The sequence below is a fragment of the Crassostrea angulata genome, chromosome 10, assembly GCF_025612915.1.
Source record: "Crassostrea angulata isolate pt1a10 chromosome 10, ASM2561291v2, whole genome shotgun sequence".
Taxonomy (NCBI): domain Eukaryota; kingdom Metazoa; phylum Mollusca; class Bivalvia; order Ostreida; family Ostreidae; genus Magallana; species Magallana angulata.
The window spans coordinates 4,531,282-4,548,136 of NC_069120.1; the positions used below are offsets into that span (position 1 = coordinate 4,531,282).

The 16,855-nt window shown below is 37.0% G+C and overlaps 1 protein-coding gene across 2 annotated transcripts in view; it reads right to left on the reverse strand.

The window, feature by feature from the left end:
• The window catches only part of LOC128165640 (fibrillin-2-like), a 44,923-nt gene that overhangs the window by 25,235 nt on the left and 2,833 nt on the right, over positions 1–16,855 (reverse strand). For both annotated transcript variants that reach the window (XM_052830368.1, XM_052830369.1), the window contains exons 3-13: positions 14,281–14,379; positions 12,583–12,696; positions 12,245–12,352; positions 12,022–12,138; positions 11,754–11,852; positions 11,550–11,648; positions 11,324–11,428; positions 2,296–11,220; positions 1,968–2,108; positions 1,553–1,671; positions 1,228–1,289 (exon numbers count right to left, since the gene is read on the reverse strand). In XM_052830368.1, coding sequence (XP_052686328.1) covers positions 1,228–1,289; positions 1,553–1,671; positions 1,968–2,108; positions 2,296–11,220; positions 11,324–11,428; positions 11,550–11,648; positions 11,754–11,852; positions 12,022–12,138; positions 12,245–12,352; positions 12,583–12,696; positions 14,281–14,379 — 9,988 coding nt within the window. The remainder of the gene's footprint in view (positions 1–1,227; positions 1,290–1,552; positions 1,672–1,967; positions 2,109–2,295; positions 11,221–11,323; positions 11,429–11,549; positions 11,649–11,753; positions 11,853–12,021; positions 12,139–12,244; positions 12,353–12,582; positions 12,697–14,280; positions 14,380–16,855) is intronic.

Sequence of the window (16,855 nt, forward strand, 5' to 3'; positions counted from 1 at the left end):
CATCTTTTTTAATTTTGAATATTAACAAATTTATCCCATCTTGAAGTTAACATTGAAGTCTTTGGGAAGTCTATGGAAAAAATGCATTTTTAAATATATCTTTATAGTATAAATAATTTTTTTACAAATCTCTTGGTAAAAAGTTGCAAAAGCTTTCCTTTTCTTTGCTAATGCTAAGATAATTCATTATTTACCATACATATTTTAAATAATTGAATTTTTTTAATTTTTGCAAGGAGCAGACAACTCTTTTAAAAAGTTCCAAGTGCAAAAAATTCATTTCATCGACTGCAAACATATTCCCGAGTTTGGTTTATGTCAGCATCACAATAGTTTTGAAATAGATATTCAATGTAGTTCATATCAATCAAAGTTGTTAAATTCATTGCAATCATTTTAATTAACATTGCAAAATATTCAATATACAGAAATTATGTGCAGTATTGTTTGCTAAAAGAAATTTTTAAATCACAAAAGGTTACTGGTACACATTTTCCCCCGTTTTGCAAATTTTGTGACATGCAAAAATTCCTGGATATACAGTATATACCGCGTTTCTGAATCTATTTAGGTACTACATATATGTGCATGACATTTATTGGGAGCTGCTTTCTGCCAAAAAGGCTAGATAGAATATTAGCAGCCATGCAGGTGTAATATGTTTACAGAATTTTCTACTGTAAAATTTTTGGCACATTTTGCAAATACACAAGAGACAGAAATCACTTGTTTTTTAACAAACTGAGATGAGTTTTAAAAAACCTATACAACAAGGTCATAAATATGTTAAATTATTAAATAGTCCCAACACGCAGAATTAATCTACGACCACTTATTTACAAGTTTTTCAATTTCTATGTGAAAAATATTTGAATTTATAAGTTGGAATGTAAGTTAGTTTATAAAACCCTAAACTGTACAAAAGAGTATAAATAACATGCACTGTAATTTTTGTTGTTTTCCCTTTAAGTACAACCTTTGAAATTATGTAAAACTTTCATATCTTAAAGAAAATATTCAAATATACAATAAAGTAATAATTTGATCTGGTTTTTAGATCAATCATAAATTTTATGCATGTCCTTAATTAAATGTAAAATTGTATGTTTTCATTACAAATTTTAATAGAAATAGTATATGATTGCTTTTCAAATACATCCATGCAACATATCAAGACAGCAATAATGACTAGAGAAATGGTAGATTGAGAATCCTAATTAACATTACCTGAATGAAGATACCTGGATCTCCCGAAATCCAATTCCTGCCAAGGACAACTCTTGTGACACCTGTAAGAGAGGTAAGAATGGCAAAGGCGTGCGAAGATCAACAGAGGGATGTTGCGGGAGTAAAGACCCTCTCAACTTATAAACTTATAAAATTTGCATAGTAAAGTTAGTCAAAAAAACAGGTCTTAGACCCTCTCCCCCAGATGAACATTTTCTCACCCAACCCCAACCCCTGAAGAATTTCTGGATCCAGGTATGAAAAGTATGATAGGAAAATCCTAGTGCAAATGGACTTAGACACACAGGGTCAAAAAGCTACTCACATTTCCTATAACCTGCGCTGCCACCTGCCTGTAGACCTCAGAGTTTGGGTTCAAGAGATTCTCCTGCCATTCCTGTGATGTGATCTTAACTGATACCATAAAAGTGGTGAATTTAGTCTCTGTAAACAAAAATAGGAAGTGACAAAGTCAAATCAAAACAAAAATTAATGTCAATAATTTAGCTATAAAAAATTCAAAACAGATACTTTCAACTACATTTGAGAAATTCTAACTATCATGCTTATTTTTCTTTTAAAAAATAAACACTTCATTTTGTAGGGAAAATTTGGATTTAAAATCAATCTAAAATATTAGAACCAAAAATATTTCACTTTGTAAGACTTTTAAAATTATACTCATCCCTCCTCAAATAAAAATTGATAACTCCCTTTCCCTAGAAAGCCTGAAGCCTGACCTAGATCTGGTATGTACGTGAGTCTACAGTGTCCGTTCTTCTCATTGTACCCTGCCCAGCACTGACACAAGTATCCCCCAACTGTGTTCTCACACTTCTGCAGGCAGTCATTGAGAGTGGGGTCTGCACACTCATCTTTGTCTACAAACACAACAAAATTAAGTCCATAAACCTTTAAGAACAGTTTGAAAACTATATATGCAACAACTTAAATGAAATTGTTATTCCAATTGACAATTACAGGAGTTTAGATTACATAATCAAATTCACTTCAAAGAATGAAAAGAAAGAATAAGAAACAGAAAAATTTTAACAAATTGTGTTCTACCTTTACAGAGTCTGTCCCTCTCTTCATAACCTTTAGGACAGTCACACATATATCCACCCTCTGTATTGATGCAAGATCCATTACATAACTGTACATCCAGACATTCATCTTCATCTACACAGGTCACACCATCCTCCAGAAGTACATAGCCACTTGAACATGCACAAGAAAAGTTCCCTTCTTCATTTACACACACCTGGGTGCAGTTATTCCTGAATTTGTCGGCACACTCATTGATGTCCACACATGACTGTTTATCCGGCTGAAGCCAGAAGCCTTTTTTACATCCACATTCAAAGCTCCCCCTGGTGTTCACACACTCCTGGTCACAGATGTTCTGGACTGTGCCGGAGCACTCATCAATGTCCATACAAGTCACATTGTCTGTTCCCAACCTGAATCCCTGATTACAGACACAGTAGTATGATCCCTGCAAGTTCACACATCCCTGTGAGCAGTTATTAGATCCCTCACACTCATCCACATCAATACACTGTCTGAAATCATCTTTAAGAACAAATCCAGAAGGGCAAACACAGCTAAAATTTCCAGCAGAGTTAATGCACTTGTGCTCACAGAGGTTCAATTCTGTCTTGTCACATTCATTAATGTCTTCACAAGTGATATTGTCTGTGGATAAACTGTATCCCAGAGAGCATCCACATGTAAAGCCTCCAATATAGTTGATGCATTTCTGGTCACATATTTTGGAATCATTTTGAGTACATTCATCTATGTCTACACAAGTCTTGCCATCTTTCAGTAGAGCAAACCCTTCTCTACAAGAACATGAAAATCCTCCATCCCTGTTTGTACATAATTGTGAACATACCGTAGTGTCCTGCTTATAACATTCATTAACATCTTGACAAGTCACATTGTCATCACTTAGATAATACCCTTGTAAACATTGACAATGAAAAGATCCATTGACATTCTTACACAGCTGAGAACAGTTGTGAAGAGAACTATCTTCACATTCATTAACATCCACACAAGTCACATCATCAACCAACAACGAAAAACCAGTAAAACACTCACAAAAGAAACTGCCATCTTTATTTCTGCAAACCTGTGTACAGTTATGTAAATCTTTACTTTCACACTCATTCACATCAAGGCAACTGGATCCATCAGAATCTAGTTGATACCCCTGGAAACACTCACAGCTGTATTTTCCATCATGGTTCACACATTTTTGTGAGCAGTTGTGGAAGGAAAGGCCTTGACATTCATTGAAATCTTGACATGTTCTGTTGTCTGATGCCAGAGTATATCCAGAATCACAGTCACAGAAATAGCTTCCTTCAATATTCATACACTTCTGTGTGCAGTTGTGCAAGGCAGGACTTGAACATTCATCTACATCCAGGCAAGAAAAGCCATCTCTTCCAAGTTGGAAGCCTTCCAAGCATTCACATGTATGGTTTCCAATTGCGTTTACACAGGTCTGGGAACATCTGTTCAGTTCATCACTGTTGCACTCATCTATATCCTCACAAGTCCTGTTGTCATTCCCTAGTCTATATCCTCCAAAACAAGAACAGTGGTATCCTCCATCTTGGTTCAGGCAGAGTTGGGAACAGTTATTAAGCTCAGTCACTAGACATTCATCAACATCAACACAAGTGCTGTTATCCCCTGATGAGAGATTAAAGCCATCAGAGCAGTTACATTGGAAGGACCCTTCTGTGTTCTGACACAGCTGTGAACAATTGTGAAGAGAACCATTTTCACATTCATTAACATCCACACAAGTCACACCATCTGATAACAAAGAATAGCCAGAAAAACATTCACAAAAGAAACTGCCATCTTTGTTTCTGCAAACCTGTGTACAGTTATGTAGATCTTTACTTTCACACTCATTCACATCCAGACAACTGGATCCATCAGAATCTAGTTGATACCCCTGGAAACACTCACAAGTGTATCTTCCATCATGGTTCACACATTTCTGTGAGCAGTTGTGGAAGGAAAGGCCTTGACATTCATTGAAATCTTGACATGTTCTGTTGTCTGATGCCAGAGTATATCCAGAATCACAGTCACAGAAATAGCTTCCTTCAATATTCATACACTTCTGTGTGCAGTTGTGCAAGGCAGGACTTGAACATTCATCTACATCCAGGCAAGAAAAGCCATCTCTTCCAAGTTGGAAGCCTTCCAAGCATTCACATGTATGGTTTCCAATTGCGTTTACACATTTCTGGGAACATCTGTTTAGTTCATCACTGTTGCACTCATCTATATCCTCACAAGTCCTGTTGTCATTCCCTAGTCTATATCCTCCAAAACAGGAACAATGGTATCCTCCATCTTGGTTCAGGCAAAGTTGGGAACAGTTATTAAGCTCAGTCGCTAGACATTCATCAACATCAATACAAGTGCTGTTATCCTCTGGAGAGAGATTAAAGCCATTAGAACAGTTACATTGAAAGGACCCTTCTGTGTTCTGACATAACTGTGAACAATTGTGAAGAGAACCATCTTCACATTCATTAACATCCACACAAGTCACACTATCTGATGACAAAGAATAGCCAGAAAAACATTCACAAAAGAAACTGCCATCTTTATTTCTGCAAACCTGTGTACAGTTACGTAGATCTTTACTTTCACACTCATTCACATCCAGACAACTGGATCCATCAGAATTTATTTGATACCCCTGGAAACACTCACAGCTGTATTTTCCATCATGGTTCACACATTTTTGTGAGCAGTTGTGGAAGGAAAGGCCTTGACATTCATTGAAATCTTGACATGTTCTGTTGTCTGATGCCAGAGTATATCCAGAATCACAGTCACAGAAATAGCTTCCTTCAATATTCATACACTTCTGTGTGCAGTTGTGCAAGGCAGGACTTGAACATTCATCTACATCCAGGCAAGAAAAGCCATCTCTTCCAAGTTGGAAGCCTTCCAAGCATTCACATGTATGGTTTCCTATTGCATTTACACAGGTCTGGGAACATCTGTTCAGTTTATCACTGTTGCACTCATCTATATCCTCACAAGTCCTGTTGTCATTCCCTAGTCTATATCCTCCAAAACAGGAACAATGGTATCCTCCATCTTGGTTCAGGCAAAGTTGGGAACAGTTATTAAGCTCAGTCGCTAGACATTCATCAACATCAATACAAGTGCTGTTATCCTCTGGAGAGAGATTAAAGCCATCAGAACAGTTACATTGGAATGATCCTTCAGTGTTCTGACACAGCTGTGAACAGTTGTGAAGAGAACCATCTTCACATTCATTAACATCCACACATGTCACACCATCTGATAACAAAGAGTAGCCAGAAAAACATTCACAAAAGAAACTGCCATCTTTATTTCTGCAAACCTGTGTACAGTTATGTAAATCTTTACTTTCACACTCATTCACATCCAGACAACTGGATCCATCAGAATCTAGTTGATACCCCTGGAAACACTCACAAGTGTATCTTCCATCATGGTTCACACATTTCTGTGAGCAGTTGTGGAAGGAAAGGCCTTGACATTCATTGAAATCTTGACATGTTCTGTTGTCTGATGCCAGAGTATATCCAGAATCACAGTCACAGAAATAGCTTCCTTCAATATTCATACACTTCTGTGTGCAGTTGTGCAAGGCAGGACTTGAACATTCATCCACATCCAGGCAAGAAAAGCCATCTCTTCCAAGTTGGAAGCCTTCCAAGCATTCACATGTATGGTTTCCAATTGCGTTTACACAGGTCTGGGAACATCTGTTCAGTTCATCACTGTTGCACTCATCTATATCCTCACAAGTTCTGTTGTCACTCCCTAGTCTATATCCTCCAAAACAAGAACAGTGGTATCCTCCATCTTGGTTCAGGCAAAGTTGGGAACAGTTATTAAGCTCAGTCGCTAGACATTCATCAACATCAATACAAGTGCTGTTATCCTCTGATGAGAGATTAAAGCCATCAGAGCAGTTACATTGGAAGGACCCTTCTGTGTTCTGACACAGCTGTGAACAGTTGTGAAGAGAACCATCTTCACATTCATTAACATCCACACATGTCACACCATCTGATAACAAAGAATAGCCAGAAAAACATTCACAAAAGAAACTGCCATCTTCATTTCTGCAAACCTGTAAACAGTTATGTAGATCTTTACTTTCACACTCATTCACATCCAGACAACTGGATCCATCAGAATCTAGTTGATACCCCTGGAAACACTCACAGCTGTATCTTCCATCATGGTTCACACATTTTTGTGAGCAGTTGTGGAAGGAAAGGCCTTGACATTCATTGAAATCTTGACATGTTCTGTTGTCTGATGCCAGAGTATATCCAGAATCACAGTCACAGAAATAGCTTCCTTCAATATTCACACATTTCTGAGTGCAGTTGTGCAAGGCTTGCCTCAAACATTCATCCACATCCGGGCAAGAAAAGCCATCTCTTCCAAGTTGGAAGCCTTCCAAGCATTCACATGTATGGTTTCCAATTGCATTTACACAGGTCTGGGAACATCTGTTTAGTTCATCACTGTTGCACTCATTTATATCCTCACACGTTCTGTTGTCACTCCCTAGTCTATATCCTCCAAAACAAGAACAGTGGTATCCTCCATCTTGGTTCAGGCAGAGTTGGGAACAGTTATTAAGCTCAGTCACTAGACATTCATCAACATCAATACAAGTGCTGTTATCCCCTGATGAGAGATTAAAGCCATCAGAGCAGTTACATTGGAAGGACCCTTCTGTGTTCTGACACAGCTGTGAACAATTGTGAAGAGAACCATTTTCACATTCATTAACATCCACACAAGTCACACCATCTGATAACAAAGAATAGCCAGAAAAACATTCACAAAAGAAACTGCCATCTTTGTTTCTGCAAACCTGTGAACAGTTATGTAGATCTTTACTTTCACACTCATTCACATCCAGACAACTGGATCCATCAGAATCTAGTTGATACCCCTGGAAACACTCACAGCTGTATCTTCCATCATTGTTCACACATTTTTGTGAGCAGTTGTGGAAGGAAAGGCCTTGACATTCATTGAAATCTTGACATGTACTGTTGTCTGATGCCAGAGTATATCCAGAATCACAGTCACAGAAATAGCTTCCTTCAATATTCATACATTTCTGAGTGCAGTTGTGCAAGGCTGGCCTCAAACATTCATCCACATCCAGGCAAGAAAAGCCATCTCTTCCAAGTTGGAAGCCTTCCAAGCATTCACAAGTATGGTTTCCTATTGCATTTACACAGGTCTGGGAACATCTGTTCAGTTCATCACTGTTGCACTCATCTATATCCTCACATGTTCTGTTGTCACTCCCTATTCTATATCCTGCAAAACAAGAACAGTGGTATCCTCCATCTTGGTTCAGGCAAAGTTGGGAACAGTTATTAAGCTCAGTCGCTAGACATTCATCAACATCAACACAAGTGCTGTTATCCTCTGGAGAGAGATTAAAGCCATCAGAACAGTTACATTGGAGTGACCCTTCTGTGTTCTGACACAGCTGTGAACAATTGTGAAGAGAACCATCTTCACATTCATTAACATCCACACAAGTCACACTATCTGATAACAAAGAATAGCCAGAAAAACATTCACAAAAGAAACTGCCATCTTTATTTCTGCAAACCTGTGAACAGTTATGTAGATCTTTACTTTCACACTCATTCACATCAAGGCAACTGGATCCATCAGAATCTAGTTGGTACCCCTGGAAACACTCACAGCTGTATCTTCCATCATGGTTCACACATTTCTGTGAGCAGTTGTGGAAGGAAAGGCCTTGACATTCATTGAAATCTTGACATGTTCTGTTGTCTGATGCCAGAGTATATCCAGAATCACAGTCACAGAAATAGCTTCCTTCAATATTCATACACTTCTGTGTGCAGTTGTGCAAGGCAGGACTTGAACATTCATCTACATCCAGGCAAGAAAAGCCATCTCTTCCAAGTTGGAAGCCTTCCAAGCATTCACATGTATGGTTTCCAATTGCGTTTACACAGGTCTGGGAACATCTGTTCAGTTCATCACTGTTGCACTCATCTATATCCTCACAAGTCCTGTTGTCATTCCCTAGTCTATATCCTGCAAAACAAGAACAGTGGTATCCTCCATCTTGGTTCAGGCAAAGTTGGGAACAGTTATTAAGCTCAGTCGGTAGACATTCATCAACATCAATACAAGTGCTGTTATCCTCTGATGAGAGATTAAAGCCATCAGAGCAGTTACATTGGAAGGACCCTTCTGTGTTCTGACACAGCTGTGAACAGTTGTGAAGAGAACCATCTTCACATTCATTAACATCCACACATGTCACACCATCTGATAACAAAGAATAGCCAGAAAAACATTCACAAAAGAAACTGCCATCTTCATTTCTGCAAACCTGTGAACAGTTATGTAGATCTTTACTTTCACACTCATTCACATCCAGACAACTGGATCCATCAGAATCTAGTTGATACCCCTGGAAACACTCACAGCTGTATCTTCCATCATGGTTCACACATTTTTGTGAGCAGTTGTGGAAGGAAAGGCCTTGACATTCATTGAAATCTTGACATGTTCTGTTGTCTGATGCCAGAGTATATCCAGAATCACAGTCACAGAAATAGCTTCCTTCAATATTCACACATTTCTGAGTGCAGTTGTGCAAGGCTTGCCTCAAACATTCATCCACATCCAGGCAAGAAAAGCCATCTCTTCCAAGTTGGAAGCCTTCCAAGCATTCACATGTATGGTTTCCAATTGCATTTACACAGGTCTGGGAACATCTGTTTAGTTCATCACTGTTGCACTCATTTATATCCTCACACGTTCTGTTGTCACTCCCTAGTCTATATCCTCCAAAACAAGAACAGTGGTATCCTCCATCTTGGTTCAGGCAGAGTTGGGAACAGTTATTAAGCTCAGTCACTAGACATTCATCAACATCAACACAAGTGCTGTTATCCCCTGATGAGAGATTAAAGCCATCAGAGCAGTTACATTGGAAGGACCCTTCTGTGTTCTGACACAGCTGTGAACAATTGTGAAGAGAACCATTTTCACATTCATTAACATCCACACAAGTCACACCATCTGATAACAAAGAATAGCCAGAAAAACATTCACAAAAGAAACTGCCATCTTTGTTTCTGCAAACCTGTGAACAGTTATGTAGATCTTTACTTTCACACTCATTCACATCCAGACAACTGGATCCATCAGAATCTAGTTGATACCCCTGGAAACACTCACAGCTGTATCTTCCATCATTGTTCACACATTTTTGTGAGCAGTTGTGGAAGGAAAGGCCTTGACATTCATTGAAATCTTGACATGTACTGTTGTCTGATGCCAGAGTATATCCAGAATCACAGTCACAGAAATAGCTTCCTTCAATATTCATACATTTCTGAGTGCAGTTGTGCAAGGCTGGCCTCAAACATTCATCCACATCCAGGCAAGAAAAGCCATCTCTTCCAAGTTGGAAGCCTTCCAAGCATTCACAAGTATGGTTTCCAATTGCATTTACACAGGTCTGGGAACATCTGTTCAGTTCATCACTGTTGCACTCATCTATATCCTCACATGTTCTGTTGTCACTCCCTATTCTATATCCTGCAAAACAAGAACAGTGGTATCCTCCATCTTGGTTCAGGCAAAGTTGGGAACAGTTATTAAGCTCAGTCGCTAGACATTCATCAACATCAACACAAGTGCTGTTATCCTCTGGAGAGAGATTAAAGCCATCAGAACAGTTACATTGGAGTGATCCTTCAGTGTTCTGACACAGCTGTGAACAATTGTGAAGAGAACCATCTTCACATTCATTAACATCCACACAAGTCACACTATCTGATAACAAAGAATAGCCAGAAAAACATTCACAAAAGAAACTGCCATCTTTATTTCTGCAAACCTGTGAACAGTTATGTAGATCTTTACTTTCACACTCATTCACATCAAGGCAACTGGATCCATCAGAATCTAGTTGGTACCCCTGGAAACACTCACAGCTGTATCTTCCATCATGGTTCACACATTTCTGTGAGCAGTTGTGGAAGGAAAGGCCTTGACATTCATTGAAATCTTGACATGTTCTGTTGTCTGATGCCAGAGTATATCCAGAATCACAGTCACAGAAATAGCTTCCTTCAATATTCATACACTTCTGTGTGCAGTTGTGCAAGGCAGGACTTGAACATTCATCTACATCCAGGCAAGAAAAGCCATCTCTTCCAAGTTGGAAGCCTTCCAAGCATTCACATGTATGGTTTCCAATTGCGTTTACACAGGTCTGGGAACATCTGTTCAGTTCATCACTGTTGCACTCATCTATATCCTCACAAGTCCTGTTGTCATTCCCTAGTCTATATCCTGCAAAACAAGAACAGTGGTATCCTCCATCTTCATTCAGGCAAAGTTGGGAACAGTTATTAAGTTCAGTCACTAGACATTCATCAACATCAACACAAGAAAACCCATCTTGATCAAGCTGAAAACCAGGATTACAGGAACATGTATAGTTTCCAGGTGTATTGATACATCTTTGTGAACAATTGTGACTCGCTGTCTGCTCACATTCATTTATATCTTCACAAGTTACCAAATCTGAACTCAGTGAATACCCTTCCCAACAGCTACAAATCAGACTACTATTCACGATGCTGCACTCTTGACTACAAGGTTTTTCCAGCTCACAATAGTCAATTTGTTTACAGGTCCCATTCTGATCCAAAGATCCATCTGGACACTCACATCGAAATCCTCCGGGAAGGTTTTGGCAAAGTGAGTCGGAGCAGTTATGAGTACCAGATAGGCACTCATCAATATCATCACATCTTCCATCAACTAGCAGGTATCCAGGAGAACAAAGGCAGCGAAATTCCATTTGGAAAAACTCACAACTCCCACTACAGGCCCAGCTGCAGTTCTGAAAAACTATTTGAAAACTCAATAAATAAGGACATGAATAACACAATAAACTGTTTACAAAATATCAATGTTCAAGGAATTTATTCTGTCTTTAGTGTTGTGTTCCTACCTTGCCCGTCTCTGGCACACACTTTTTCAGTGGATGTGATTCTGACACACACTTTATTTTGCTCACAAATGTCTTCACAGCGAGAATATTTTTCACATCTTTCACCTGTACAAAAAACAAGTAAAACAGTTGAAAATCACTGCCTTTAGAAATGCAATTGTCTGGGGTACATTATTTGTACTAAGCACTAAAATTTGTTTTTTATCTGTTGCAGTTTTGACCTTACCACGATAGGGTTCAACACAGCGACACCTTGTTGTTCCAGTCACAGTATCATTAATGCAGTCACCATGGAAACTGCATAATGAACAGTTTGTACTGGCAGCTAAAAAAGGAAAAACAGTCAATAAAACAACAGAAAGAAGAAAAATAGAATGTGAAAATTATTTCCAATGACGTATGTTAACCAGAACTAATAACTTTGTCTGACCTGGCAGACACGTCCTTGTCATATTCTCCAATCGCACACATTTCTCATTGATATCACAGGGGTCTGCTAAACAGGGGTCTCTCTTCCCACACCTTGGACCTGAATCATAAAATAAAGATGGTTCAAACTCAATATATATATAGGTATCCAGTGCAAATTCATATTGCACAATAGTGTTATGATGACCAAAAACATCTTGCATGTTACACAGAATATTTTTTATTTGAAAGGTAAAAATCCAAATATGAGTGTCAACGAAGCTTCTTACCAAAGTAAGGGTATGGACATTTGCATGTTGTTTCGGTATCGGTTTGAATGCAGTCACCAATCCCAGAACAGAACTCACAGGAGACATTATACTTCAGGGTGATGTCATTGGAAAACACTGAAAGAAAACATCAAACCATCATCACCACATGTATATGGAAATAACTTGACTCTGATCGTGTATGGGCACATTTAGACTATAATGATTGATTCTTGACCCTTACTGTGTCTGCAGAAGAATCCTCTTCCTATTCTTCGTGGGTTACAGAAGCTGTCTCTGTCCTGACACATGTTCAGCTGACAGTAGTCCCCCACATCCCAACAGCTTGGTCCTGAATTGTAACGTCACATCAGTAGATAGGATTATACAAAACTACCGTCATAATTTAACTCTATCTCTTAGTAATATAAGCATCTTAAGTTTCAATATGTGGGAAAAACTTATTCCACAAATAAGTTCCAAATAGTTAGTTTATATTGTTGGGAATTAAAAAAATTTGATTAGCAACTGAATGAAAATCTGATTACATATGTATTGATAATAATTTTTAATTAGATTTACCTTCATACGGGGGATGGCAGTCACAGTAGACATCAGAGTGAGCATCTAGCTGAATACAATCTCCATTTCTGTTACAAAATGGACAAGAAGCTTCCAACAAACCAGCTGAGCTCTCTGGAAAATAAAGGAAATTCCTGGGATTATGTTAGAGTCAGGCGGTTCCCATGGATTTCATGGTTTTATACCCCCCCCCCCCCCTTGACAAAAAGGACACATTGCATTGTTGCTTATTTGATGGACCATACAGATATTGTTTAAAAAATAGTTGAATGTCACTTGTTTAAAGTTTATCAAATTTTTATGATAAATTTATAGACATGTAAGACTAAATTACTGTAAATTTTTAAGATATTATATTATAAAATATAGCATATTTTAAAGATAAGAGAATGAATTCATTTGATGTCCAGTTATGATAACAGTCAATAATAATCATACACCTTCATTTACATTGGGCAGATATAGCAAGAATCTGTACTACTTCTACTGATTTATTACCAATCAGTACTAAATAGAGCTCATTGCAAGTCAATGAAATATATAGACAGTTTTATGATCAGAATATGGCCAAATAGCAGCATACTAACACAGGTAAACATTAAAAGACACTTATATTGTATAGTCAGTGCTTCCTTTATTCCGTGGACCGGGACAGAAGTCCGATTCCAGGGAGGGGCTGACAACTTGCCTTATCAACTGACACATCATAGTACTAGTCCAGTGGTCACTGAATGAGTCAACACCTTGTGTACTGACTATAGATCAATCCACTAACCAGGAATCCTGTATCTAATTCAGGATTCACCTGTAGATGCTGACTTACTGGACATCAAAATTTTGTGAAATGATTATCAATAACGGTTCCAAAGTGACTGATTTTTACCTATGGAAAACGCATTTAAAACATGGTCTCTTGGTAAATAACTCAAAGTATCTTTATTGAAAGGTCATGAACCCCAGCAAATTAATTAATTTTTACAGTCTCCCTCTAAGTTAATGTTTAGCATTTTGTTGAGACTTTGGTGAGAAAACATGTTACCTACTAAAATCACCCTAGGCCGTTACGCTATATTCTGAGTTTCGGTTTAGCTTTGTGACTTTATTACTACATAAAATCAATAGAATTCATAAACTACATTTGATTACAGGTTAGATCGTGAGAAATCAACAATGCCCTTTTCAGACTGCATTGGGTCCTGAACCACGTCTCATTGCTTGTAAGGGCACTGAGTGGTCATGGTTATTTGAAGTTTAAGTATATAGAAACCTTATCAGAAAGAATAGTTCTGTATAAAAATAATCATATTATTTTACTACGAACCAATGGGAATTATGAAATGTTAATGGCTTGAAAAATTATACTTACAATTTCAAGTTGACCTAACGACTAATTTGTTGATTAATATCAGTTACAGTATATCAATTACTACTAGCTCCAATAACATTCGTTAAAGTTACCCTGCTAAATTCTCATTTCATGGACAATGAATAATGGAGTACTAAATCTGAATAAAAAATTGATAAGGGGAACAATTTTTTGTTCATTGTTTCATTTCATAGAATCATAGATTTGTTTGCATATATAGAATAATTTAATGGATTGTTGACTTGTTACTGACTGTAGAGCTCTATGAGGGACACAGAAAAAATTACAAATGTAAGCTAAAACTTCAGTTCTACCTTAAGGGAGTGACGTACCGTTTTCACACCTGAATTCTTCCAAGGGTAGAGGGATACAGTTCAAGCCTACGGGACACGGGTTCACCACACAGGGGTCCAAAAACTCACACCTGTCGCCTGCAAAAGTACGTAAGTAACATTCATGCAAATAATGAATGCAATCTTACGATAATGATGTTTTTAAAATCTATAAATCCATATATTACGACTTTTTCAATAACTTGGTTAAGTTTGAAACATGCATAAAACATATCTCCTTAGATTGAATAATTCTGTATTTCTGATATACGGCATTATTAAGGGAGAGGAAACCTCCTACACCGATAATAATATGATTAAATGACTAACAAACTAACTTACTGCATGAATAAAAATACAACATTTTCAGATTAAAATAAGATAAGATCAAATGTTTCATTTATGTGCAAAGAAGTACAGATTTAAGCTTAGACAGAATGTTATAGATATAGATCTATATATCTATAAATATGAATCTATATATCTATAAATAAAGATCTATAAATTACATATAAACATGATATACAACTATACAAGTACGAAATTCTATTATGGGTAAATGCATCGATAAATGTCTACTAAAATGAAATCCCAAAGATTTCTTTGGAAATTGATGCATTAATAAAAGGGAAGTATTTTTGTGTATTTCTGATTGAAATCAACAGATGAAGGGAATATCGTGTTTTTAAAAAAGCTAATTCTAAACGAATTATCAAAATGTTTTGTAAAAATATTAATCGTATTTAAACCAATGAATTGTAGGATGTGGTTTTTTATTGGTAATTTTTACTTTTTATATGAACAATAAATCTTATAATTTCTTCTGTATTGTTTTCTGATAACCTCACAAACTCTAAAGCCTCAAGTGCTCAAACGAAATCTATACACAATGCTGCGATCGACACGGTTATATAATGCGAGGACCAACGAACTATTAATATCGCAATCTTATTAATCCTTTTCTCGAAAATACCATAGAATATGAGAGATAGCCATTGCAAATTATATAATTGCTTATATAACTGAAAATTTCATATTTCAAATAAAGTAACATCAACACAACATCGAATTTATTTTACTCGGTTGTTATATTTGTCCCGTTTTGTTCCGTCCTTTTGATAAAGATTTTTAATCATTGAATTCTCATTAAATGCTGTTGAAGAACAGAAAGGTTCTGGGAAACCGTTTATCGGTCACACCTGCCCGATTCCTGGCATTAGACACGCTGTGTCGTTAACGTTATACAAAGTTTCAAACCGTGCATCAGGGCAAAACGACAAACTAAACGAATCTGCCCCCCCCCCCCCACCACCACCACCACCACCCCCACCCCATACTATTTGAAACAAAAAGAGGCAACAGTGCAGGAAACAAAAACGAGAAACATTTATAATTTATACAGGAAATACCGTAATAAAAGCTAAAAAAAAATGTTGATTTCTTTTTTCAGTTTAATGAAATACATATCGAATATATTTTTATTTTCGGTTTCAAGATACCAAAGTAACCCAACTGCCAGAGAAGTTTACCTGCGGTAATTTTTAAAACACTCACACCAACAACGCAATTAAATGGAAGATCCATTAGATGTTCTGACTCAATTTGATACTCACACTTTACAATCATGCAAATCTTTTAATGTGTAAACGAAATAAATGACTTTTGATTACGATAAGAATCTTTTGTGACATTTCTTAGGTGACATAATGCATGTACACATCGAGATTATGACTTAAGCCTTGCATGATTTTTATGCGTTATTTAGCATGCATTAAAACAAGACTGCTAATCCATCCTAAGGCTAACTATGCTTTAAAAGAAGGCATGAGACACCTCTATAAAATATATAAATTGAATATAATTTAGTTTATTATCTTATGATTTTTCTTTTACAATTGTGGCGTCTAATAGCGTAGCACGACAGGATAAAGACCCAGCTCAAGTCATGCTTTCGAAACCCGCATGGACTATCACATTTTGTTTAATTTTCGAACTTCTCAAAAACGTATTTAATGTTTAAACATTGTACAATTTTAACATTTTAAGGTAGAAATTATATACAGCAGTATTTTAAATCTGCGCCTCGATGTAGAGGTTTTCAGTGGTTTGGAATGGTATTAGTAAAAGGGGCGTGGCTGTATTAATACAGACGTACGGTGATACATTTACCCGTAAGGGAGGTATGTCTCAAATCTTTAGACTCATTTAAAGTAGTTCTTTCACGCTCTTTCATTGTAGTTGCAATACATCTACATGTGTCTAGATTACGAAATCCCATGCACTTCTTGATCTTTGATTGACATTTCAAAGTTTTTTTTATGATAACTTCATTAGAGTATATGAAAATCTGTTGATACAGTAATAACTTTTTTTAGACGTAATTTACTTAATACGCACAAGTAAAATAACACTCTGTATTTTTCTTTGATGTTTGAAGTCTACAATTCATAAGTTCTCATCGTCGAACACCCTCAATCAGTACTATATGGAAACAAGACTGGCGGTGGTAGTTTGAAAGTGTTCTATCAAATGCCAAGATAACGCAGATCAAAAAAGTAAAGTAACATTAACAAAA